Source organism: Nesoenas mayeri (genome assembly GCF_963082525.1).
Source record: "Nesoenas mayeri genome assembly, chromosome: 8".
Classification (NCBI taxonomy): Eukaryota; Metazoa; Chordata; class Aves; order Columbiformes; family Columbidae; genus Nesoenas; species Nesoenas mayeri.
The window spans coordinates 11317247-11343041 of NC_137554.1; the positions used below are offsets into that span (position 1 = coordinate 11317247).

General features: G+C 40.2%; 1 protein-coding gene across 1 annotated transcript in view; it reads right to left on the reverse strand.

Moving 5' to 3' along the window:
• The window catches only part of TGFBR3 (transforming growth factor beta receptor 3), a gene marked incomplete at both ends in the record, with an annotated part of 98204 nt that overhangs the window by 14044 nt on the left and 58365 nt on the right, over positions 1-25795 (reverse strand). Inside the window, 8 exons of the mRNA XM_080349246.1 lie at positions 2325-2492; positions 2753-2884; positions 4686-4835; positions 5512-5837; positions 7028-7217; positions 11941-12088; positions 13552-13720; positions 19290-19473. Of these exons, the coding sequence (XP_080205372.1) occupies positions 2325-2492; positions 2753-2884; positions 4686-4835; positions 5512-5837; positions 7028-7217; positions 11941-12088; positions 13552-13720; positions 19290-19473 (1467 nt within the window). The remainder of the gene's footprint in view (positions 1-2324; positions 2493-2752; positions 2885-4685; positions 4836-5511; positions 5838-7027; positions 7218-11940; positions 12089-13551; positions 13721-19289; positions 19474-25795) is intronic.

Sequence of the window (25795 nt, forward strand, 5' to 3'; positions counted from 1 at the left end):
CAGGGAACTCAATTACTAACTCCACGTCCTTGTATCTGTTTGAAACTTCAGTGTAAAAGAACAAAAAGCAAAAGCAACAGACAACAGCAAACCCACCCCCAGCCAGGAGAGGAATGCAGAGGCAGAGGGGAGGTCACGGTCTGACGTGTGGGTGGCATTCCTGGACTGGGGGAGCGGGGGAGCCTCTAAAAGGCCATGATTTCTTGTGAAATGATCCTTTCAGTTTATTGTAACACTGACATTCATATTCTTTTATGAAGAATAACTCAGACTGCAAATTTCCAGGGAACTGATGTTGTTCAGTTGGACTGAAATGCGCATAGCAAGTGCTACAGAATAATTAGGAAAAGAATTTAAATGGAATTTGTAACAAATGAAACATGTCGCTCTTAATAAACAGAGGTGTTGTGCCTAACCATTAACACTGCCTGACGAAAACAGTTCCACAAGAAATAATTTCCCTCTATGAAAAAATGTGCCTTAAATGTGTACTTAATTCATATGTGCCGCATGCCAATTTAAAGAAGGGCATGCCAAATTTTCTTGCAATTTATTCAGAAATTTTTGGATGCTATGAATTGTGCAGTGAATAAAGGCATTTCTATGTTTTTTTTCCCTCTCCTTCATATGAGCAGCAAGCAAATTAGAGATGAAGGGATGTGTTGAAGCATCTAAGCAAGAAAGAACATAATCTAAAAAGAACAGAAATAAATAGTGATGAATGAAAGTCAGGCTACAGATACTGACAGGTAAAAAAGCAGATGGTGCAACCTAGTTAAAAAATACATTATGGCAAGGAGGATTGGCATACTACGGTATCATGAAACACCATTGGCTAAGTAAAATGATGGATGATATCTCAAGGAAAGAAGAGAACAACAGGAGGGAGGTGAGACAAAAATATGGTAAGAAAATGACACTAGAGAACAAAGGAAAAAAAAGCCAAGAGACTCAAATACAAAATCCCCAAAATTTTTAGCAGAGAAGGAAAAGGGAAATATAGAGCTCTCACAGTTTCTGACCTAAGCAATTTATAGACAAAAAACCCTCCAAATTATTTTTTTAACAACAAAAGCAAAACAGAAACAAAAATGTAACAGCTAAAATGGAGACACAGAAGTTCAAAACTGATACAGATTTTCCACTGTGCAAGAAGAAACGGGGAAAAAAAAGAGGCTTCTGCCAGGACAGGTGATGAAGAAATCAGAACATCTGTCTGAATAAACAGCTCCAGAACCAGACAAATCCAGAGGGCTTGAAGCCAGGGGGATTCAACCCAGATTGCTGAAGGAAGCAGCCGCTTTTATCCAAATGAAAAAAATAACGTGTCTTTTATAAACATATTCTTAACTGAGTGTGACATACCTTCTTTTTGCTTCAACTGTCTTAAATACTTATCACCGAGTAGAAAATGAGGAAGAGACCCAAAACATTGAACAAAATGCAGAAAACTGCGTCAATGTCAAATGGGCCGCTGTGTTTATCATGTGCAGTGTGGGCTCACAGAGGAACTAACTTGGGCAAGAGAAACATGGCGCATCTGTCAATCTGCTCCTTTTCCTGGTTTTATAAACCCATAGCTCACCACTCATGAGTTGCTAATCTATAAACTAGTGTTACTACTTCCTTGCTAATATTGCACTTATTAATGCCTACTGCTAGTTGAAAAATTCAAAATTCTGTTCACATGACCATCTTTAGAAACACTGACTGTATTGGTTTGAAATACATGGAAAAATTACCAGGTCCAAAACGCACCTAAAGTCAAAGGTACCTGGGTGTTGACTTTGCTGGCCTTGTTTATCTAGAGCTGTTAGATCTCTTGTGTGACAGCATTCAAAAGGATTGTAGTTGGTGTTTGTAAGCGGATTGGAGAGAGATCAAAACCTGTATTAACTTTGTAACTCAAGAACACTAGCGTCTGGAAGAAAGACACTTGTAGTCATTTTTTGCATGTCTATATCTTTCAGGTGAGGTTCAGCCATACTACCCAATAAAACGAACCCTGAAGTCTTCATCAGGAAACGCCAGTTCAGAGCAAGAGCTCAGAGACCACCTTCAAGTTCTGCACAGAAAAGCAGATTTGGCAAGAATGACCAATTCACCTTGTAGTTTATTCATTTTGTAGGAATTCTTTGGTTTTGACCCCAAACATTGCCCTCCTTCGTACCCCACAGCTTCTGCTCTCTGCAGCCAAAGTATCCACCTGTCTGCCTAAAACAACTGCATGACAAGACCTTTCAGCCGACAATAACAGACCTGGCCCAGGTACATGGCCTTGCAAAATGTTTCCATTAGTTTGAAAACCTTTTTCAGTTTGTTACCTCTACATATATTGGCCCGTTCTCAGCAACAGAGAAGAGTCCTTGGGAGGGAGCAAGGAACAGATCTGTTTTGTACAGCTCCATGTTGAAGGTCACATTGGTGATGTGTGGTTCAGGAGGCCAGGATATGCCTCTGTCATCCTCTGGCTGGTGTAGTGTGCAATTAAACTGAAATGAAAACAAAACAAAACAATAACATCCTGATGCAGGAGTGGCAGCTGGACAAGGACAAATTTGAAGTGTACAATACAGGCCCACCCATGTTCCATATACTTAGGGCAAATCTTCAAGTGAGTCACAAGAAATAGAAGTGCGAAGAAATGTGTTAAAATACAAATTAATTGCTATACAATTAATGTAATTTATGTGAAGTACCTATTACAATAGGCATTTCTGTATTGCCAGGTGAAAACCCAAGAGTAACATACCGCTATTTCAGGCCAGCTTGAGAAAGTAACATCTCCCTCATCAGCGTCCCCTGGAAATCCATTATCACCCGATTCCATGTCGTCATCATCAAAGCCGCTGCTTTCAGCTGGTGATGACAGCTGAATGACAATCTGCACAAAAGGTATTGCAAACGCATAAAATTAGGTGATAACTGAGCACTCCCACTTCATGCTTATAATTTTCTTCTCCCTTCAGAACAACGCACAGGCCAAAAGAAGTGCACCAGCTAAGCAGATGGTGAAAGTACATCTTAAACAGCCTTGTGCTGAGCATGTAAGATGTGCAGATTATGTTTAGAGAATGCTCCTTAATTTTTTTCCAGAACTCAGAGCCAGAAAAGACACCAGCCTGAGTGCTGGTGTCTGAATGAGCAGCCTGGCATTTCCATTCTATTTCTGGTATTTCTATAAACAGCAATGAAAAAAGAAATGGCTTTTGAAAGTGATTTTTTGCGACTTGCAGTTTTTTGTAATGCACTCACGGAAAATTACTGAAAGTTTTAGGGTCATTAAAGGATTTCCTCTTCTGTCACTTGTGTATATTTTTCAGAGTTGCACACCCAAAACCACAGTGTCCCTTTCTTCCTCTTCCACTTGTTTTTCCTCTGAGTTTCTAGTGAATTTCCTCTCCCCTTTCTTTTTCCTCCTTTACACACTTCTCCATTTCTTCACCTGAAAATTCCTGCTTTTGTTTTCCAATCATCTGCACTCTGCTCCTGTATGCCCTGCAGCTTCTCAGCTAGTCCCCTCCCTTCCAGCACTTCATCTTTATTTTTTTGGACACAGAACAACTGCTAAGGAGTGACATCTACATTCTTTGAGACTCCACTGCATGGTGATTATTTTTTAGGAAAAATGGTCCCAAATTCTGAAAGATACCATACATGATTTGGTATTTAAATGAGTAGCCAAGACTATTAAAAGACACGATGGAGAAAGAAGGGGAGGCAAATATCCATGTTAGTTTGGGCCACAATAGAATATAACAACAATTACAGTATTTAGCTCCAGACACATGCTGTTCTGTAGTTTGAAGATGTTTCTATCCACAGACTTGGTTTGGGACCATTTCTAAAGTTAGGTGCTACAGACTTGCCAGTATAGAACAGTTTTAACCAGGCAAGGTCAGATCAGATTGCCTCAGCTGTGTTTGGGTTGGACCACAGGCTTTCCATCATTTGCCAAGGTTACTTCTACGTACTGGAAAGCTCAGCCAGAGAAACGTGTCATTACTTCCCAACCCTGATTAGCTGCACTGTACTCAAGCTCATAAGATGAGCCAGTCTGGCAGCAGTTGCTTGGAACTTAACTGGGCTCTTTAGCATCATCATTCATATACAAGTATTCAAGGGTCCCTTCATCACCTACATCAACTGATAGCAAATACGAATCCAAATTATAAGAGCAATGATGTAGGCACAGATGTCTTTTTCTCGTATTTTCAAAGCCTTTTTCACACACAATGTTGAAAGAAAAAATTTCACTTAAAATAATTTGGCATGTGAATTAAATGGTATTGCTTTGTGCAACCACAAAACTTCATTCCTGTTCCTCCTTACAGCTCTGTAGTACTGCTTATGTAAGGGTACATCAAAGCTGCATATGGAAAGCTGGTGCAGTTTCTCTGAGGCTGGTACAGATCACCCCCAGAGTGCAGCCATGCAGTTTTGAGAAAGTATTTAACTCCAACTCCTCCTTTTCCTTTGGGATACTATCTGACCACAGGAGCACACTGAATGTACGGCCTTTGTACTTCCTTGAATACAGGGACTGTAGCTGCAACTAGGTTTGAGCTGGACAGGAAAAGATCAGGATGACTCCTTTTTGCTAAGACTAAAGCAAACCATAATAGCTTCCTTGTACCAATATGGCGCTCAGTGCAGAAGGTGGATCCTCTTTGTAATATACTCACAGAGTTAAAATAAACAATCTTGTTCAAGACGTATGCTGTCCGAGTCCCACACTTGTTCAGCAAAGACTCCAAAATGAAATGGGTACCATTCATCTTGGCTTTGCAAGAGTGATCCAGCAGCGAGAGTTCTGTCCTTGTGTAGCCGCTGGCCTGAAACAAAGGCACTTTGTAAGTGGCTGAAACACAACTGTGTTGGGGTCTTGCTTAAAGTGCAGCTCAGAATACTGCTCATGGCTGCTGACAGGAGCAAGTGGAGCTCATTGTACTGACATCCAGGGAAGGTGACTCTCAAAATGCTGCTATACATGACAGACATGGAATAAATGTAACGTGGAACAAAGAAAACAACAGGTTCATTATTAAGCTGCTGATTAATAATGCTGACTCTGTCTGGTCTGAAATGAGCTAAAAATGCTGTCTGTATCGGCTGTTTTCCACAATGCAAACAGACACAAGCAACCTGTCAGTTGGTAGATGGCAGAGACAGATTATTCAGCTCACACAGCTATCAAAAGCAGCTTCTTTGTGCTTTGGAGATTAAAAACTCTGACTGATGGTTGAGTACAGTAGTTTTTTGACAGAACCAATTCTGCAAAGCTTTACTCAGAAATCCCTCTACAAATTACCAGATTGTTGGGAAGAGGAAACACGGCCCTGAGTTATGGCAAAGAATATCTACTGTATAGTTTCCTCATCAGACTATATTGGGGGGGTTGGGTGGTGATGGCTGTAGATCTTAGAATGTTTGCTTTTTCGATCGAAATACAAATTAAATGGTCTGCCCAAAAAAGCCTGCCCAAATTTGAGAATAAGAGATCACACCAACCTGCAGAGAGTCTTTTTCTACAGCTACTGTCATGACTTTGTCATCGCACTTTATTGACAGGGCCACATCGGCACTGCCCTGAACCTCTTCAGGTTCTTTATGTTTTGAGAGGGAATGCCCGAAGTCATGATTTATTAACGTATCCACGGAATCCCTGGATGGGAAGATTCCTTCTCCCACTGTGTCATGCCTTCCTCTGTTAATGTGAAAAGGAAAAGCCAGGCCATCACTTAACGCAGGATTCTTTGGGGCAGGCAGTGGGTTAACACCCAGCAGTTCTGTCAGCTCCGGAGGAAGGGAATGGTCTTCTTCATCATTCATCTCTTCTGGAAGAAAAAGGAACATAAAGTTATTAGATATTTTTTCCCAAAAATATCCAGAACTCATAATTTTCATACAAAAACAATATTATCCAGAAAGGAAGCTCCTGAAGGACATCCAAAGCAGCATTTTTGTATTTTTCAGATGCCTAGCCACAATTCCTCCACTAAGGGTTTAGCTGTTACTGGGGCATGTAATAGTGGTATATTTAGTCCCTGCTAGAAATCTGTCTCACTAAGCTGAAAACAAACTTTGAGGAGTGGGCCTATTATATTTAAAATGCAATGAAAAAGGTAAAAGAAACATCACATTCAGGAAATAAACTTCTTCCATTACCTGCCCCATGACAAATTCAGTCATTCCACTGTGGTGGAACTACTTATATAACCAGAGTGAAGTTCAGTGAAAGATAACTTTATATGGAGTAAATGAGAACACCATCTCCTGGCCTATACACACAACTGCTAAGGACAGAAATCTCAAACGTGGCCCAAGCCACATTATCTGTGACCTATGAGAGTACAATTGATAAAATTAATGTGAATGTAAGCTTTATCATAACAGCTAAACAATATTATTAGTGGTTGAAATTCAGAATTAGTGAAAAAGCAGATGCAACTCCACTAGCTTTAATGGATGTGGATATCTTTGCATCGACAATTACTTGGTCAAATAACGATTTTTTTTTTTTAATGGTTGTATTTATACTATTTGCCCAGACTTCTTTGGTAAACCAGTTTTGTCTGTAAAAAATTTTAAAAATTGCTTAATTGCCTAAAGTAAATACTTTGAAAACAAAACAAACAAACAGAAATGCAAACCAAAACAAAAAAACCCAACCACCCAAAGCTGGATTTATTCACTAAAACAATGCAGTTGCTGAAGCCCATTCCAGTGAATGCTGAGCATGGTCAACTCTAACAGCTTGTGAGCTGGATAAACTATAACCACTAATTCCACTAACATTTCAGGAAAGAAGACAATTTGCCTGGACTTTTCTCATTAAAAAGCCACATATTATTTTTTTTAACCAGCATTCCTAGATATTACCAGCATTCTTGATGATGAGCAGTGGAAGCAGGGCAACCCCCAACAACAAAGCTTCAAAACTGAGAAAGCACCTTCCAAATCATCACATTTCCAGAAATACAAGATAGATTATTTCTATATGTTAAAAGCCCATCTTCAAGCTCACCTGTATCTTCAAGTTGCAGATGAAATCTGTTTGCAACAGGGGCTTTTGTGTAGGAAGTAACAGGTCTATAGTTATGCTCATAAGCCCACTTGATCAAACTCTCATATGATGAGGGAATATCAGGTCTTACTGATTTACTCATAGTCATGGATCGTTCCGTTTCCTTTCCAAAACCAACGCTATTTGATGTCTGCAAACGAAGAAAAACTTTGGTCATTATTTACCATTTAAGGATACTTCAAATGGAATGGTGACACTAACTGAACATGGTTTTTTTACTCGATTTTACTCTATTAAATAAGAGTAAACTGAAAACACCTGGGACATAAACCAGGCTCTGCCACCTCAGGCACAGAACTGCTGTAGACATGGAGAAACCAACCCCCCCCTTCCTTCCAGGCTCTGCCTGGAGTACAATAAATCAAGGTAGTCAGAAACTGTTAATCCCTAAATGAGACAAAGATGTATTTACAGCATTTGTATAATGTCGTATTTTCTTCAAAGCTGAGTTGAAATGACTTCTAAGGTGAGGTAAACTCAAGATGACAACTGATTTTTCAAATGCCCCCTTCATTTCTTTGATTAGAGCATTACTTAAGCTACACATGGGAAAACCTTTGTTCAAATGTGCATTACTGAAAAAGGCAAAACACAGCATGCTCGTGAAGCAGAGCAGATACCAGCTAACGCTTTAGAGTCAGCTGACTGAGGAGAGTCTGTGCCTCTGAGTGAGCTTCATACTAGAAATGCTGTGTGCCTCCTGCAAAACGCTGAGCACGTTAAACAGGACTGAATTAAATGCTTAATAGAGCAGTAAGTGTGAGCAGGCACATTTATGCAAGGCCAAACTACTTAAAAGACAACATATACTTTCTGCACATAAAATGTAAAAATTAATTAACAGTCTAAGTTTTACACATATACATCGATACAGCAAACTGAAACGTACTTGCTGACTTCTTAGTTTTCTTATTAGAAACAGCTTGTCAAGGTTGGCCACCGAACACAGACGTGTCACACAGTCAGTTAGTTTTTGTTTTACTGTAAATGTTTTGCAAAACATCAAGTTTTCTTGTCCAAACGTGCAAGTTAAAGGAATATAACAAGCACCTCTAGCTGGTAGAAGGGCAGTTGGAAAACATTCACTGGTATTACGCTTTAACTTGCTTCTAAGTGCTGGGCATCTTAAACGTGTTCACACAAAGGTAAATACATATGTATTTATTTTTGCATTCACAACATTACTATTATCACTATAACAATCACATCCACAACTACGGAACAAGCTGAACATACAGCAGGAGAGGCACAACAACCCACTTCTCAGTTATTTCTGCGATGTGACTGAATTGCACTTTCTACATGCAGATGATAGCATTGAATGCTCTACAAAAGACAAACTCATTTCCACACCTCCATGATATAGGCTGCATTTTTTTTTTTACTCTCCATTAGTTTCCCTCAATGTGAACAAATCCTAATTCTTTCTCACTCTAGAACATCAAAGATTGACTGCACTGACCCCTTTTGCTCAGATCGCTTTTAGACAGTGGCCATATGGACCCGCTACCCAGCATCACAGAGCTCAGGTGCAATTCTCTACCTGACCTGAGAAACGGAGCTTTTGAACAAAGATGTGAATAAAGCTCATTAAGCATCCTGATCGAACAGCAGAGTTTTTACCTTTAACTCCCTCCCTCATTTCTTCCCAATGACCCAGTTCTGCATTCTATAAACACTCACAGCCTCACAACGGAAGCTGAAGGAATTTTAGGTGCAGAGTGCCTGGTTTGAGGATACTGTTAGCGGTACATTTACCAATGACCAGCAAAGGCTACTGAAGACAAGAAACAAAAAAGGAAGGAATCAGTATCCTAATTTTGGTGCCTTACTAATGTTTTGGATCAAATAATCTTTTATTCTTCAACAGATACAAATTTGGCCATGAATTATCACACATTTTCATACTGCCGCACAGTTTTGACTGGCTGGAATTATTATGCTACCCCAACTTTGCCGAATCTCCCTCTTTGCTTTCCTTTTTTTGGAACAAGGAGACAGCAGAGCAAATATTACCTCAGGATTTTACCTGTCCTAGCTGGCACCTGACCATTTCCAGGGCTTGTTTCTAGCTCTCCACTCCACGCTGAGCCTGTAAATGTCCAGTCCTGCGTCACCTCAACACAACAAAACCGAGCACAAAGCCTTGCAGGCACAGACGTGCCTTCCTTCACTTGCCTGCCCTGCCAGCACCAGGCAGGGAGAGTCACCTATTAACCTGCTCGGAACAGAGACCTCTTCAGAACCTGGTGGGCAGCTGTTCTTGTGTACAGGATAGCCCCTCCAAGCTTTAGAAACTCTCACAGGTTTGTTCTGTGCCTTTCACCTCTGTCACTCTGTATTCCTTGAAACACTTACTTTCTTGCTGAGATTTCCCTTCTTTGTCCACCGTGCTTTGCAAAAGGACACGGAACCCAAAGGAAGCAACATGAACAGCACACAGACCACGAGTACAGAGACACCCAGCACAGCACTGGGGTTGATGCAAGGACAGACTGCAGACTGGAGTTAAACTCAGCCTGGGAGCAAAGCATTGCATGTATACTAAGTGCAATTACTTTACCTGAACTGTTTCCATTTTACTTAGTTTTGTGCCCACTCTCTTTCAGAGTTCCAAGAACACAGCAAACTGGGAGATGAGCTAGATGACCTAAAAAGTCTTTTTTCATTTTTTGCCTATGAACTTAGACCTTAATAACTCCCAGGCTGGGGTTTGAGGCAGCTTAGAACTAACCTTTGCCTCTCGGTTTGCCAATCCCCTCAAGACAATTCTGATTCGTACTGAGGGCAAGAAGTTAGGAAAATTGAAGTGCATGGAACTGCTTCAACTAATAAAAGAACATTGTGAAACATTACCTAATTGTTTAGTAATGTTTTTTATGCATTGTCTAAATTTGGGCTTGGAGAGGCCTTCAGCTTAATAGAGATATGAACAGATCCTAAAGGCTGGATGTACAGGCTTTTTAGTGACACGGGGGTGTGTAGTTCCCTCCCACACCCCCCTCTAAATAAAGGAGAGCAAACACACATTCAGAAAATGAAGCATCTATATAAATAAAGCAGTTTAGCAAACAGTCACTCACAAATCCTAACATAAATATGCAAAGTCTTTTATATACTGACATTTCCATATATAGCAATACTTTCTCTTTTTGTTAATCTAAATAAAATGTTACCTTTTGCCACTCTTTACAGAAAGAATTTTCACTTATACTTTTTACTTATACTTTCAATAATTAACAAGGAAATTTAAAAAGAATAGCAGCCTTGCTGTTCTGTACTCAAGTGCAGCACTTTAGACATTTTTAAATCCTCTAGAATTCCTCTCCCTGAAAATTCACCATCCATGAAGAGGCAGCTTCATGGATATTAAATATGGTACTTTGGCTATCTCCAAGCATGAAGTGAAGTAATGCACAATCCTCTATCCTGTGAAAGTAGATCCACACAGGCCCAAATATACAGTGGTGAATTTCATGTAATAATCCAGAACAAAACTTCCAAGTCAAGCATTGCTTTTTGCCCTTCTTCCTAGGCAACTAACCTTGACCCTTCTCTTTTAAGGGCTGATTATTTAGAACCTACAGGATGATCAGAACGTCCTTTCCTGTCCGTAAGATAAAGACGTGTCAGGGATCAAAAGGGAATCTCATCCTCCAGCCTAGATTATTTTTCCATTCAATTTTCTGAGCAACACCACAATGTATTTATTTTCATTTCCTTGATTCTCAAAATCTAGCACGAAATCCTGCCTACCAATCTGTCCTCTTAGAAGATTTAGATCAGGCAGCTTTTAGATCCTGTCAGAATTGCCCTGGCACACATTAAAAGGAGAAAGCTACTAAGCAAAGTAAAATTCTTATAAATACAGATAGCTGGAGTTTGTAAATGTATCTGAGTTACTGTAAAACTTTTAATCAGGAGGCCACTTGGTGGTACTGAGCAAACATTCATCTCAAATCAACAATGTGCTCCTAAATGATCACTTAAGACAGAAATAGGCCACACATTTATAGGCTGCAAGTTTAGTCCAATTTTATTTATTTTTTTATTTCAGAGCAAGAGAAAACACATTTTCTTAGTAGAAATGGTGCTGAGCCACTAAAATCATCCTGAATCAGAAACTCCAATTATGTGTAAGTATACAGGGCGTTTCAAAAAGATGGGCCCAATTTGAAATCACTGTATCTTTGAAACTGGTCTTTTTGAAACACCCTGTAGTTTCCGAAGTTTATCTTTATAGATCCTGGGTTTAGTTCTTTTTTTAAACTTCTTATCTGCAGTTTGAGGAGAGGTGAGGTCAATTTGACCAAACACGTGGTGTGGGAAGAAGCAATGGCAGGGAAGAGGGCTAGAGACTACTACAAACACGAGTGGAAGGAGTAAAAAAGTTTCCACTTCTAAAGGGCCGTGGGTGTGCGGTGTGTATCTGGGATTACCCATTCTGCACTCACAGGCATCTTTCCAACTTCTGAGATGAACCTGTAGATCCACTCGCCAAAGTAACAGCAAAAAGGGAGATGAACATCCAGCTCTGTGTTTATGGTACTTCAACAGAAATCGAAAAGACACAGACCCTAAATTTTTGCGCTAACCACCTGGCTTCTGTGATGCGCTGGTCAGTTTAACAGCCCACGTATTAAAAGTTAATGAGAAAAAAATACATAGTTTCTCTATTTAATCCTTAAAATACTGTAATAATTTAAAAAGTAGCTAAGAGAGAAAAAGGTTTATTCGGAAATCAATATGGTTGGATCCAGGAATCAACATAGTCTAGCACTATATCACATTTAAATGGACTCTATACTGTTGCAGTATGATCTTTCTCAAAAAATAAAGGTGCCTCAACTTACAATCACTTCCAGCTTTCCCTGGACATCATGCGACTTGATAACCCAATTGACAGACTTTTTACACTTGAGGATAAGTACGACATCTCTGACAAGTTTGGCGCCTGGTTGAGATGGTTTAATGTCAACGATTATATCCACCTGGAAAGCACTGTATGTGGAAAACAGAGAGAAAGTTAGACCAGAATGCCAGAAATTTTCAGCTATCAACCTTCTTCCAATCCATCATGTTTCCACTGTCTGGCCAGCTGATTAAAATGCTGGAGATTATCCCAGGCAACACAACATGTGTAAAACAGATTGTTATTCCACATACGCTTAAATCATTTTGCATAACAATAGCAACAGATACTTTTAAGACAAATAATACTTTTGCCTCTTATTTACTAGAAGTGTGCTACTCATTTCAGCTATTACTTAGAGCAGGTTAGTTATGTGACTAGCAGTTTGCTTTATAAAATAAATACTGTTTTCTTATTTCACTACTACAGAGGCTAAATATAGCTGTTTCAGTTCCCTTTGGCTTTAACTGCATTAAAGCTCAAAATAATACCTTAAAAAAAAGCAAAAAGACAAATTAAGCAGGTTAATACCAAGGGGAAAAAAAAAAAGAACAAATACTATATTGGGGAGTGTGTCTGCCTAGGCAGTTAAGTTGTGGAAATTACTTTGCTTAGGATCTTGTGTGTGTTGAGGAATTAAGCCATGTATTCAGTTTCCAATACTTCTGGATATACACTTAGTTTAAAAAGAAAAGAAAACAGATGTCCAGCCTACTGCTTGCTGGAAAATAGATGAACACTATCCAGATTTTCAAGACCTCAGTAAAATAAGTAGAGCAAATGGGTTTGTACGCATCAATAAGATCTAATCGTCCAAAATACTAATTTGACAAAAAATCTTTACTTCCAGATCATCTCATGGGGACATATGTCACAAGAACATGCTCATCCCCAAGTAACAGGTGTCAACTAATATTCTGCACTGAGACCTGGTGTAGCTTGGGACCTTCATTTCACCTTCTGCAGTTTTACACGTGCCCAGCTCTGTGTGCTTCTTTGTGGACATAAACCTTGTACAGAGAGCTGTGGACAATACATAAAACTAAGAACAAAGCAAGAGGAATTTAACTTATTAAAATTATTACTTTTTTACTTTTAAAAACCAAAACTTTTAAACATTTTGCAGCGTTACCATCTGAAAAACAAATTCCTACTGTACCATCAGCCAAAGCCAAAAGCCCAGAGGGCTTGGAGACAGGGCCGTTATTGCATAACATCGCAAGGGACGCAGAACGATGCTGATGCTGAAGAACAGCTCTGTTCAGGATGGGGCTGAAACTCGTGTCACACAGGGGCAGAACATTTGGGCTCACCTGCTCCACTCCCATCACACCCCTCAGCACCTTTTTACTCTCCCAACGTTGCGAGGCCAGAATATTCTCAGGCTCTGGGTTCGCCACCTTGCAATGAGATAACTACCCTTATTGCAAAGACCCGTCCTCCCACCTCTATCTCCATGATTTCCTCAAGGCTCCTTCCAGTGATTTTCAACAGAGAGGTGAAATCTTTAGCTGCGATTTCAAAGATTTAATCTATTTAGACATTACTTTACCTGTATGGATTGGAATTCGGGGTGATAAGTTCAATGATATGAACTTCTCTTTCTTGGATTAAGTTAGACAAAAGGCACCCCTCTGCTGTTTTTGGTTGTAGGTATCCCGCAAGGTAATTTAAAGAGAGAAAATTCTTTTCTATGTTGCATGAAGGAGGAAAAACTTGATCTGGAAAGAGAAAGAAAAAGAAAGCACCTTTACACACAGATATGAGCTTACAAGGATCTACGTACTACAACTACTTCAACACAGCACTATCTTTTACTATATAGCTCTTTGGACTAAAAGGTGTATCTATTACCTATCATAAGCACTTACGACAAATCAACATAATATTGAAAGGGAGATCACTGTTGCAACAACACAGCATATCTCTGATGTAAAATATCTATTAATACTTTTAAACTGAACAGTTTCTATTTACAGATTTAAGTATTTACTGGGAGAAAATCCCTACAAAGAGAAATCTGAAAACAATACTGAAGCAAAATATGTGAGCATTTTTCGAAATAAATAAAACACATTTGGTTTGTTCCTTGCACCTTTACAAAAATTCTTTATTTTGAAATTAACTCATAGAACACTTTTGCGATCTATACCAGCTCCCTTTAGAACATCTTTTATTCTTGTTATTATAAAATTCACATATTTAGAAGATCACAGAAAGTATTTTCCATTTCCTTACCCAATATAATTTCCTATACATTGTGCAGTCAGAGTAAGTGCTGACTAGAAATACTGCAGTTCTCTTGTGCATGGAGAATTGAATACAGCAAGAAAAGGATGAAATCAGTTGTTGATATTAAGGAAACCTGACCATAATATCCATAACTGAAATGAAGAAATTCTACAGTAGATATTCATTCTCTCGTTTGGTTTTAACTGCCTAGCTGATCACAAGGATTAGCTAGTGTACAATGCAACACATAAAAAATAGTCACTTGGTATGAAGTTCTCATGCACAGCCTACATTACTGTACCCCAAGAAGCAGTATTTCCATTGAAAAAATATACTTTCTTTCTCTGACATAGCTTTACATATGAATTATATGTACATAATACACAAAAGGAGTAAGTATCTTGTTTAAAGACACAAAGTCCTGTAAGAATATAACTCCAAATGGTTGGCTCTTCGACCTTTGCTTTACAAAGAAGGCTTTCCTACCAAGGTCAGTAGCAAGACAGAAAAAAGAAATTAAAAAAAAAAAAAAAAATAATGCATATGGACAAACTCTTAAAAGCTGAGTTGAGACCACTGTTAGTGTTTGCTCCCGAAATGAGAGCTGAAATGTAACCCCTGAAGCGCATTTCTGTGTGGTACACAGCTTTGCAGGGACGCCTGTGACCCCGGCCGCTGCAGAAACAATTAGGGGAGTTTCTTCTTCCGATCTTACACAAAGTAGTCTTTGAATAGTAACCTTGCTGCCTCCCCTACAGAATCTATGAAAGCTGTATGAGACCATAACTATTCATACTCTGCAAGCAAAGTGCTCCTCTAACATCTGGTACGTGCCCTGCCAGATCAGCCTTGAATGCAGCTGCAGCTTTGCCAGCTCCTCCCACAACAGCACAGAATGGAAAATGATCCCAAACGGTCTGAGCTTGAATTTGTATATACACATGCAGAGATACTAGGTATTTGCTTCTCAGCTGCCACAGAACACAATTCAAGCCATAAAATAACAGCCTCTGAGTGGTTTGTGGATAATTACCACACGTGCTATTGTTTGCCATTGCAAAGAACTTGGTTCCTGCTCCTGGCATGTCCATTAAAAGCCTCTGGAGCTGCCTAGAACCGCTGCTCTTGCTGCCACCAGCACGCAGGCTCCCCAGCCTGGGCCTCCGCTCCGCAGCACGCTTTCCTCTGCGGCAAATTTTAACTCTGTCACTGGCTATTTCATGTACATATCTACTTCTCCCCTTCACCAAAATGTATTTACTCTCGTCTGTACCTGTTACTAAGGTCTGGGGTGGAACAGAAAAGCGCATCCATGTCATCTTCCTTTGCTTATCATGCTTTTTTAGTTTCAGGGCTATCTCCTTACTTTGGAAAGGAAGTGTAGGTCTCTGCAATCAATTAAAAACCTTACTACACCAGCCAGCAAACAGTCAATTTACAGTCCCTGCGCCTCTCTAATCTGCACAGTCCAGTGGCCGCCTCCCCGTTGGGCTCAAGCGGGGCTGCAGGGACGGGGACTGCAGATCGCACACCAGGACCTGTCGTGCCTGTGGGCAGCACCTCTGTTTTACGGATGAGGAGAGACACAGCCCGCTCTATCCTGCACAAATTAGGTGTAATCTGCAGATTCTTGGCTAAATTGGGTAAAAGTTGAGTATCCCAGCTTAAAATCATGAGAGTTTTGTGAAAATGAGTGCTGTTTTAATCAGGTGTCACTCTTCAAGACAGATGCCCTGGGCAGCAGCAGTTTGGTGTAGCACTGAAAATCCCATCAAAGCAAAGCTCGCCTTTCAAAGCTGAGCTCAGGATAAGCAAAGTGTTTGTGACTTTCCTCAGCCACTCTGATGGCAGGGCTTTTTCGGGTGTATTTTGCAGTTTACTAGCCCTTAGCACAACAGAGATCAGAATCTTGACTGACATTTATCGGCAGGGTATGAACGGGAGCAGAGAAGGGGCTGCAGAGGTCTCTTCAGGGAGAGGAGAAGCTCTTGGCAGGACACACACAGCTAAAGCCTGACACAATGCAATCACCTGCAAGGATTAAACCAAGCAAGTCCGCTGTGCAGGATACGTCACTAGTGTGTACAGGCAAAAATTCAGAGTCAGGACTGAAGCTTCATCTTTTGCCAGGACAGGAGCACAGTCTTACTGTCTGTAAACAGACAGTACATTTTCCAGTTTAGTTATTGTTAGAGTTGACTATTTCTTTATTCTTATTTAACTAAGAAACGTATTGAAATTAGGCTCCCTCCAGGCTAGCACATCTGCCCTGGATTTACACTGGCAGTACTGGATGTGTTAAGTAACACTTAGCTAACTGATATGTCTTCCTGACTTGTACAATCATATCTCATTGAAGCATGAGGAATCCAACTGATTTCTGCTGACATAACTTTCACCATGAGCAGTCCCACTTTCTAGAATCTGATAGCAATTATCATGGCAATCACTTTGCCACCTCCTTCATTGCACAAATCAAAGCAAGAACAAGAACACCACTTCTTGTGCCCCCTTCCTCCAAACCCTCATTCTGGCCCCTTCAAATTCTCACTGTGCTCAGAATCCCTGCACTATTTGATCAGCAACTCTCTCTAAATTGACAGGATTCAGATGTACTTGGCCCTGACCCAGGTTGCTGGTTTGCTCAGCGGCCTTTCATTTGCAGCTTCAGAAGCGATTTCAAAGACCCATTGCATCAGAAGCAGTTTATTCTATGAAAGATCACCCTTCTTTGGATTTTTTTGTCCTCCGGCTGGCAGTTTCTGTTTGCTGTGTTCAGCTACAGCCTCCACTTCTAAAAAGTTGTATCTTCCAGTTTCAGACTTCTCTCACTTGAGTGAAGCTGAAATGTACACAACTACATGAATACTGCCATTAAATTCTGTATTGGTCACACAGCAAGAAACTACTTCGTATGACCACCTATAGACAATGAGTATCACTAGCTGTGATTCACAGACTGGCAGCTGAGGGTGCCTAAAGCACTTGAGGAGTGTGAGTTTTGTACGAAAAACCCTGAAACGTCCATTAGCATACGCTGTGGTTTGTGGAATCCAGTGATTCCATCATTCACTCTGCAGAGCAGCAGACCAGCTCCACGTCCCACATGGTTTCCATAGAACTCCTTGCTCGACAGCTGCAGTTCAAGAACCGACCCTCTCCCCAGCCCTGAACACATGCATTACTCCCACACATACAGCCACCATCATTCTTCTGCCAGGAATTTAAATAAAAAATGGTTACAACTGAGCTAGTTTGTAGGAGGCTTCTCAGAAACCATATATTCTGGTTGCCTCCCAAGTTCCATTTTGTGTACTTGCTCCTAATTAAATTATGTTTTAACACATTCTAAAGATGATGCAAAGCTCTCCTATTTAGCTTCCTAGTTCATCTGGAGATGTGCAAATCAACAAACAAAATTGTATCTGTTTTTTGACATATCTAATTAAATGTTCATTTCTGCAACACAGAGACCACTACTCCCACGTATACGTTCCAAGAGCACTATAATAAGTTAATAAATATATTTCTGAATGATTTTCTGGCATTAAAATCCAAGACTGGTGCCAAGTAGAACAAAAATCACACAGGGGAATCCTGTACAAATTTGGCAGGATTTGGATAAATCCAATAGAGGCGTGTTCTGATTTTGGGGGGCAAGCCTCACGCTTCAGGAAATCAAATGATCAGATACAGGTGGTTAGGAAAGAATCTTTTCTCCACAGGTTTTTGGGATTTTTTCAGCTATGCAGGAGTTTCTCTAGAAGTATTGCTGAAGTACTACTAAATTAGGCTGCTTCTGCTAGTAAATGCTCAGCCCACCAGTACTCATTGGATGTTCATGAATGTTTTATTGATTTCTACTTTTCTCATCACTGGACTTCTCGAGAGACAACAATTAGTTTCAAAATATCTGGACCACAAGCTCCAATACAAATGAGTTCCAGTTCACTTTTGCCAGCCTTTATCATTGCTGCTTTTAGTTTAGCCTAAAGCTGGATGTTTGTTTTAGCCTGAACTTGGATGACTTCTTCAGGGAATGAAAAAAAACCAGTGAACTGCAGGCCGTTAGGTAAAGAACACTGACATCTTAAAACATTCCATACCTGTGATAAAGAAAATTTCACCACCAATCATGATCCTGCACAATAGAGGAAAGTCTGCTCTCCCTGCAAAGCTCCTTTTAATAACAATATATTTTCCAGAAAATGAACCTGATAGAGATAAATAGGGCATAAACCGTGCTGAACTGACTGCCTTGCTCCAAGAATGTAGTGAAGAGAAGAGCCGTGGCTCTCATTTATGACCAGCTCAGGTGGAACTCCCCTGCAGAAGACATGCGACGTGACCGGCAGCCAGCTCAGGGAAAGCATGAGCCAGAAGGTGCTGCAGAGGCTCAAGTTGCTAAGCTGTTCCAACACCACTCAGCTACAGAGCTACAGCCCAAACCCCACCTTAATATGAGCCTGTGAAACCCCTGAAGAGCTGGAGTGCTCTCCCACCTGCCCCGGGCCACCTGATGAATTTGGCATGCGGCTCACAGGGACAGGAAATATTTCTCCATGGGATAAAAATACACAAGGACATCAGACTGAGGCAACTCATCTCGGTGAAGAAAGCAATAATTCTTTGCCTAAAGTAGTATGGATCCTCATACATGTAAACACTGAAAAAAATGCAGCTCAGGTCTTTCCAGAAATTACCCCCTACCTCAGGTTCTCTACTTCTGTCCTTTAGATTAAGGCACTCAAACAATCACCATGAGTAGTTTATTCTTTTTAAAAGGTGAAGCTTTGACTCTGTAAGATTCTGGCCAACTATATCCACATTAATGAGCACAAAATTACGGCATCAGAATCCATTAAAAGTTGCCTATTTCCAAGGTCTGGTCTTTACACTTGCTCTTATTTGTCTGCCTTCCCCTTTCATATCACATCTCTTGCAAAATGACAGGTATGTTTAAAGATTAAAATAAAAGATATGAAATAATACTATGGCAAGACTTATTCTCAACATCTAGAAGCGCCTACCAGTTCTTTTGGTTTTGTTTTGTTTTACCTTCTCCTACTTTAATATAGATGTTTCTGGATATTTTGAGTTCAGTGAAAGATGTTACTGCTCCATATTCCTTCTGGGCCCACTGTAGCAGATGTTCATTTTTCTCAGGAAAAACCTTTTCTTCCGTTTCTGCTGACAAGGAGAAGTTTCCCTTCTCAAACTGAACAACGGAACCTAAAGACACCTGATGGGAACAAAAACATATTTTTAGTGTGGTACATTTATCTGCACAGACAGGCTGCATATTTAAGCCATGTAGTATGTCACACCGAAACACATTCACTGAAGGTGATTATGGCTTGTTTCCAACCATGCCTAAACTTCATGGTTTTTAACATCTACGTAACGATTCCTTTTCCAAAGATGGTTTTTAAAAGGAAGCACCCATCAGCCCGGGGAGGGCAAAGGGAGGGCTCCGAAATGGGGCTGCTGCAGGCGCGGTGCAGGGCTGCCCGGGAGCTGAGCTGAGCTCAGGGAGCTGAAGACAAGTTGCATCTAGGAGGACAGGAGAGAGTAAGAAGAAGATGGTTTGAGGAACTGAAGGCAGAGAAGGATGTGAAGCTCAATAAAACTGGGAACTACTGAAGTAACCCCAAAATCAGAAAAAGCAAGAGTCCAAAGCTCAGTGACAGATAAAAGGCAACAGAAACACAGAGTAAGGAAAGAGAAAGACAAGGTATTTACTGTTGCTTTACATCCAGGAAGAGAAGAAATCCTTTATTGCATTATTTGCATGTTATAGCAGGATAATGGTCGTAAGTATCTCTCCCACCTTTTAAGCAACACACATCAATAGCAAGTATTTAACAGAGGTTATCTGAAATCAGGTTCCAATTACAGAAATTAACTACCAGCAGTCACCCTGGAAGTATAGCTCCCAGCACTATTTCAGGATGTTACGTGTCAGTTTGTTTAGCACCTACAAATATTTGTCCAAGTAGACACATAAATTACACCCTCTGGCACATGGAAGTTCTTCCTTGTGCTTCCAGCTATTACATTAGCATTTATTACACACATATCACATACTCTCCTCTAAGAGAAGGCCCATGTAATTCAGTGTTCAGTTTGACCAGACCTGTCAGAAAAAACAGCTTAGGAGTTCTTCTGCCAGAACAGTTTTCAAAGTTTAAACTAACATCTGTTTCAATTCTCAATGATCTGCCTTATTTGTTGTTTTTCATATGACTACCATAAAACACTTCCTTTAAATGGAAAACGTCTTTATTCAGTATAACACAGAATACAGCATATTCTCTCAATACTCTCAGAGTTCTGAAATAAGAAAGCAAACTCTGCCATTAGAGTAAATGCCCCCAAACCTACAATACTACGAAAAGAGAGTAACACAGTTATCTTTAAAATGTATTTAGCAAATAGCATTCACTTTGTACTTTCACCACTCAGAAGCAGCTACACCATAGACTGATTTTATGGGTCCTCTCTACAATGCTCCTAACATATTAAATTTTACAGTGCACACAGGCTGGTGGGATGACACTGACACAGCACAGGCCCAGCCCCGCATGGATCGCATCCAGAACACCTCTTAGCAACCATGTCTTTATATCCAAGACATCTGGGACATCTTCACAGAGCTCCAGCCTAATTAGAAAAATCTCCCATGCATAAAAATTGCAGGTTTTAAAGACTTAACCTGTTATTATTTTGCAGGAATATTGAGTAGATGCTGGCATTCCACTCTCAGGAACAAACCTGCTTAAATACCTCAAAAATACTACAGTTTATCCAATAAGTAGAGTAGTTGTCTTCCATTTACACTATTTCACAATGTTTCCAGTTCTTTTTATAGTCAGTATCAGTGTAAGAAGTATCTGTGTTACCCTTTAAGACACCTGAGGTAAGTGTGAGAGAAAACATTCCTTTTAAATATTGGCCAAAGAAATGTATTACCTTGCAATAATGCAGTTTCACTGTCTTTTTTGTTTAAGATTTAAGATATTTAAATGTCTGCTGGCACAACAGCTTTCTTCCTCAGAATACACTTGGGTTTCCATTTCTTACTAATTAAAACTTGAAAACCTTCTGCTTCATCCTGCAGCAGGACAAATGTCTTCCTGCAAGACAGATCCTATCAATAAACCACAAAGGTACTGAGTCCTGGTAGGGAGGAACCAACAGACAGAAAGCAGAGCAACCAAAAAGTCTGGCAAAAGCATCCTCACTAGATGATCATACAGTAAACATCTTTAAATAAACATGAAGCTTATAATAATTTATTTTTTTAATCACATAGTAAAGTCTATTTGAAATGCTGGTTCCACCACCAGGTTTTAGAAAGGAGAGCAGGATTCTGCTGTGCCTGCCAATGTTGGGATTTTTACTACACGGGCCTAAGGCAAGGTTAAGTGAGCCAAGCACGTTATTTTTTCTGGAAAGAATTCAATAGACTCTTCCAAAAAAGGCAACCGTCACTGTTTCAACACCTGCCTTGAACATTAACTACTTACACTTCAGAACAAACCAAAAGCAGCTCTCTCTAACATACTTAGGATAAACCGGAGCATTAAAATCAAAGGATGTTTTAAATATTTGGGAATATATCAACTGTTTTTATCTGAGCGCTCATTACACAGCCGACGGGGTGATTAAGAAACCTCTGCCGTGTACGCTTTTATCTCCTCCGTTCATCTCCTTCGGTGGTTGCTTTCAGAGGCTGCAGAGTGGATAAAGTGCCCCAGCTCTACTTCTTTCTGTTGTTGTGGGGACATTAAAAGTGACTGCACCAGAAATATCCTCTGCCGCTGAAGTCGCCTGTGTGCCCTGTCACAGTTCTGAGGCTAAATGAGGAAACTTCCAAGTCTGATGTGGAAAATCAGTTTGCAAGACCAAAACATACTGGCCATGGCCACTAACCACAGCAAGGACCGCAGTTCAAAGGGCTCTTCTGCAGTCAGAAGAATCAAAGATCAAGTACAGTATCTTAAAAATTTGCTACCAAAACCTGAGTATCCTATCAAACAAAACATGTTTGGGAACATATTTTGATTACACACACTACTACCTTGCTGACTGCTGGGGAAAACAGGGACTGTAAGTTTCTTCGCACTGTACAGAAACGAGGAAGCATATGCCCCTCATGTTGGGGAGAAAAAAAAAAGACAACCACCTTTATATGCCCCTTAAGGAAACTTTCCAGTCTCACAAAAACTGCCCTCCCAAGGCTGCCATGGTAGTCCAGGACATCAGCTACCTGAAGTGCCAAATGGCATAAAGTTACTGTTCCCCAGACGGAACAACTCTCAGAACCAAGCCTGGATTGTCTCAAATGTACACACTGCTGAGCGTGAACACCGCACACACTCAAAATACAGTCTTCTGTTTCTTATTTTACCTATTTCCTTCTCTCCTTTTAAATGTTTATTGCTTTTTTTTCTTCCTTTGAACCTGATCCAAGTGGTATATTTACTTTGTTGGCTTTATGACATTTTAAGTATTTAACACAGTTATAATTGAGAACTCCCAAGTAGGAAGCAAGTTCATAATTTAGCTTTGAGAGAGAGGTAGGCACCTTTAGGAGATGACTCAGAATACAAGTGATTTGTCCACAGCATGAAATGATCCCTCCCCTCCCAGCAACAGCTACACCACTACCCACCAAGGCCCCTCCAGCACAAGTGACCAACAAAACCACCCATAAAGCCAAGACTGAGGCAAATATACTAGCAGAAGAAAAGCAGCATCCTTCGTATTTTTATCTGAGCTATACAGTATCAAACCTGTGGTGGAACGTGTAGAAGAGGAGTAAATCTGCTCAGAAGATAATTCAAAAATTTGAACCAGCTTTCAGAGCAGCTTACATGGGGTTTAGACTCAGCTGGTGGTTTTTGACAATGTACTTTGAAGTGCTTTGGCCCCTTACAGAGGAAAAGTAAAGTCATGTATGGAAAAGTATCAGGTATTCAGAAACTCAAAAACGTATCTTTTGTTGTTCATAAATCCCCATACGACATACAGTAATCACCAAGAGAACAATACTCTTCGGTGAGTAAGTAACATGCTCCTTTTGAAATGACAAGCAACGTTTGTGAATCATCTGTCAGCTTTGTCCCTACCAGCCACAGAAGTGTGATGCTTTCAGGCAGTAGTAAAGCTTCTCTTTTTCAGTTTAGTGTTCTCAAGACCATTTACAGTCATCACAAAATTCCACTGCCAGTTCTCACATTTTTAAAACAAACAGGTAAAAAAGCAGCACTATCTTAACAAGATCTTAGATTTTAATTCTTCTTCCTGGGAGATGCTCAGATCGCTAACAACCAAAGATCTTGATAGGAATTATGGCTGCTCAACACTTTCTTGGGATGAAAGCAGAACCTTGTAGGATCAGACTCTTGCATGTCTTTATGTATCTAGAAAGAAGATCCTGGGATTTTCCATCTACGCTGAAACTGTGTCAAAGCAAGTGTAACTTTCAAAACCCTCATGGAATAATTACTAGATTGATAAAAAGGAAACAAAAACACCTGTGTAAAGGGGAAATCTGTTCCCAAAGTTTAGGACTCAGCAGAGGTTTATTAATTGCACACAGGTAATTGTCCACACATCTCACATTATCTCTAACAACATGTTAATAGACTCCAGGTAACACTCGTTTGATCTGAACAAAATAAGGTAGCAGAAGCTTTTCCAGGGATTCTGTTTCAAGTTAGGTTCAGTTTGGTGGAAGAAGAGAAGAATTAAACCATATCTATGCGACTGCAGCCATAGTTTCCACTGGAATAAATGACTCAGTAACACAACCTGTTGTGATGTGTTATCTCCACATCTCTAACACCAACAGTCTGCCAAAATGAAAAGCCTGCTTCTGTAAACTTCCACTAGCTAAACCCCCTGTTCACTGAAGCAAGCAGAGGGAAGGAGCCGTGACCATACAGAAGGTTAAAGACCATCACAGATGCCTGTTCCAGGCCCTTCAGCCTCCTGCAAGATGGGACTGGGAACATACCTTGGCCACTAAACACCAGAATGTTGTTTCTTTCCTTAGTCTCGCAGCCTGGTTTAACTTAAAGCCCAAGTCTTCCTAACTATCAGCCTCCTTTGCTCTGAAAGTGACGGGCCTGGGCAGCAGCACCCAGACCTGGCCCATCCACAATTTCAACACAAAGTTTTGGTTGGAGCAGAGACCCATGAAGGCAGCCCGCTCTTGAAGCTGAAAGATGGCCTACATCACCTGGGACAGGACATCTACTATGACCTATGTGATACGCTTAGTAAACCAGGCTCCAAAAAAACGTGAGACTCGAACATGCCGTGAAAGGAGACACTAAGGCACAGGGACCTACTGTCCTTCCTCTGAAATTTACTGGTAAGTTGGTATTTTTGAAATATTTCTGCCCAAATGAAAGTTCTAACAGTAGAAGAAGAGGACACCTACATATCATAAAATTTCCCTATTTTGGGACATCACACTACCACATATAGACCTTTTTTTTTTTACTATATGCTGCATATTTGTTTCATGTACTATGTCTTGCTTTCTAAGCCAGAAATATCCCTTCCCTTCTGTAACACTTTCATGAAGCAACCTTTGAATCAAAAAGCCACCTAGATATTTAAAGCTGCCTTGCTACGGTTATTGTACTCTTTAAATCCTTTTACTGAATGCAGACAATGCATCACTTTCAAACATGTATTTACCACCCTGCCATTTTCTGCCATCTGTACTTCCGACAAAACCCTTCCACTCTATTGCCAAGAACATAAGAACAAGCACCATACATAGCCTCAGGCCTCCCTGATATTTATGGGAGTAAACCAGTTATATAGACTTCAGAAATGCAGGATTTTGCAGGGGGCTGAATGGGGCCATGAGACAAAGTCTCCAGGCAAATTTACTATTGTGAAAAGCATAATAAGGGTTACTGTTTACTAAACACTGCTTTTAATTACACACTTATCACATTTTTCAAAAGGCGAGGAAATGGTGTGGGGAGCAGGAGGGGGAATATGAACTCTGCCAAGTGGAAAAGGGCAACTACAGGATTGTTTCCAGCTCCTGAGCAGAAGAACCATGAAGATTTACAAAAAAAACAAACCTAGGATTCTATGGAAATGTAAACGTCCTTTTAAATACCTCTTCACACTGTTACACAACACTGAAAATCTACTGCTTTTACTCTGAATAGTGAAAGGTCACTATTTAGACCAAATCTATCACTAGTCATGCATTTCCTATCCTTCCTCACTCTTCTCCTCGCAGAGCACTCTGTTCACATCTGGGTCTGTTTAACCAATGATTGGAAATTTAGCCTCCTGATTTCCCGTTAAATACTAGGCACAGGAAAACAAATAGCACTTGTTTTTCAGTGAGTTTTGTCAGTCATCCAAAATCTAGTGCAAACCATAGAACAGCCTGTGGTTTGGTGGCAGAGACCCAAAATATGTGAACCATATTTTCATGAAGTGAAAGGAATAAACCAGCTATTGGCTGAAGTAATGAGAACATTGCTTTTTTTCTTCTTAGAAATACAGAAATGACTAATAAT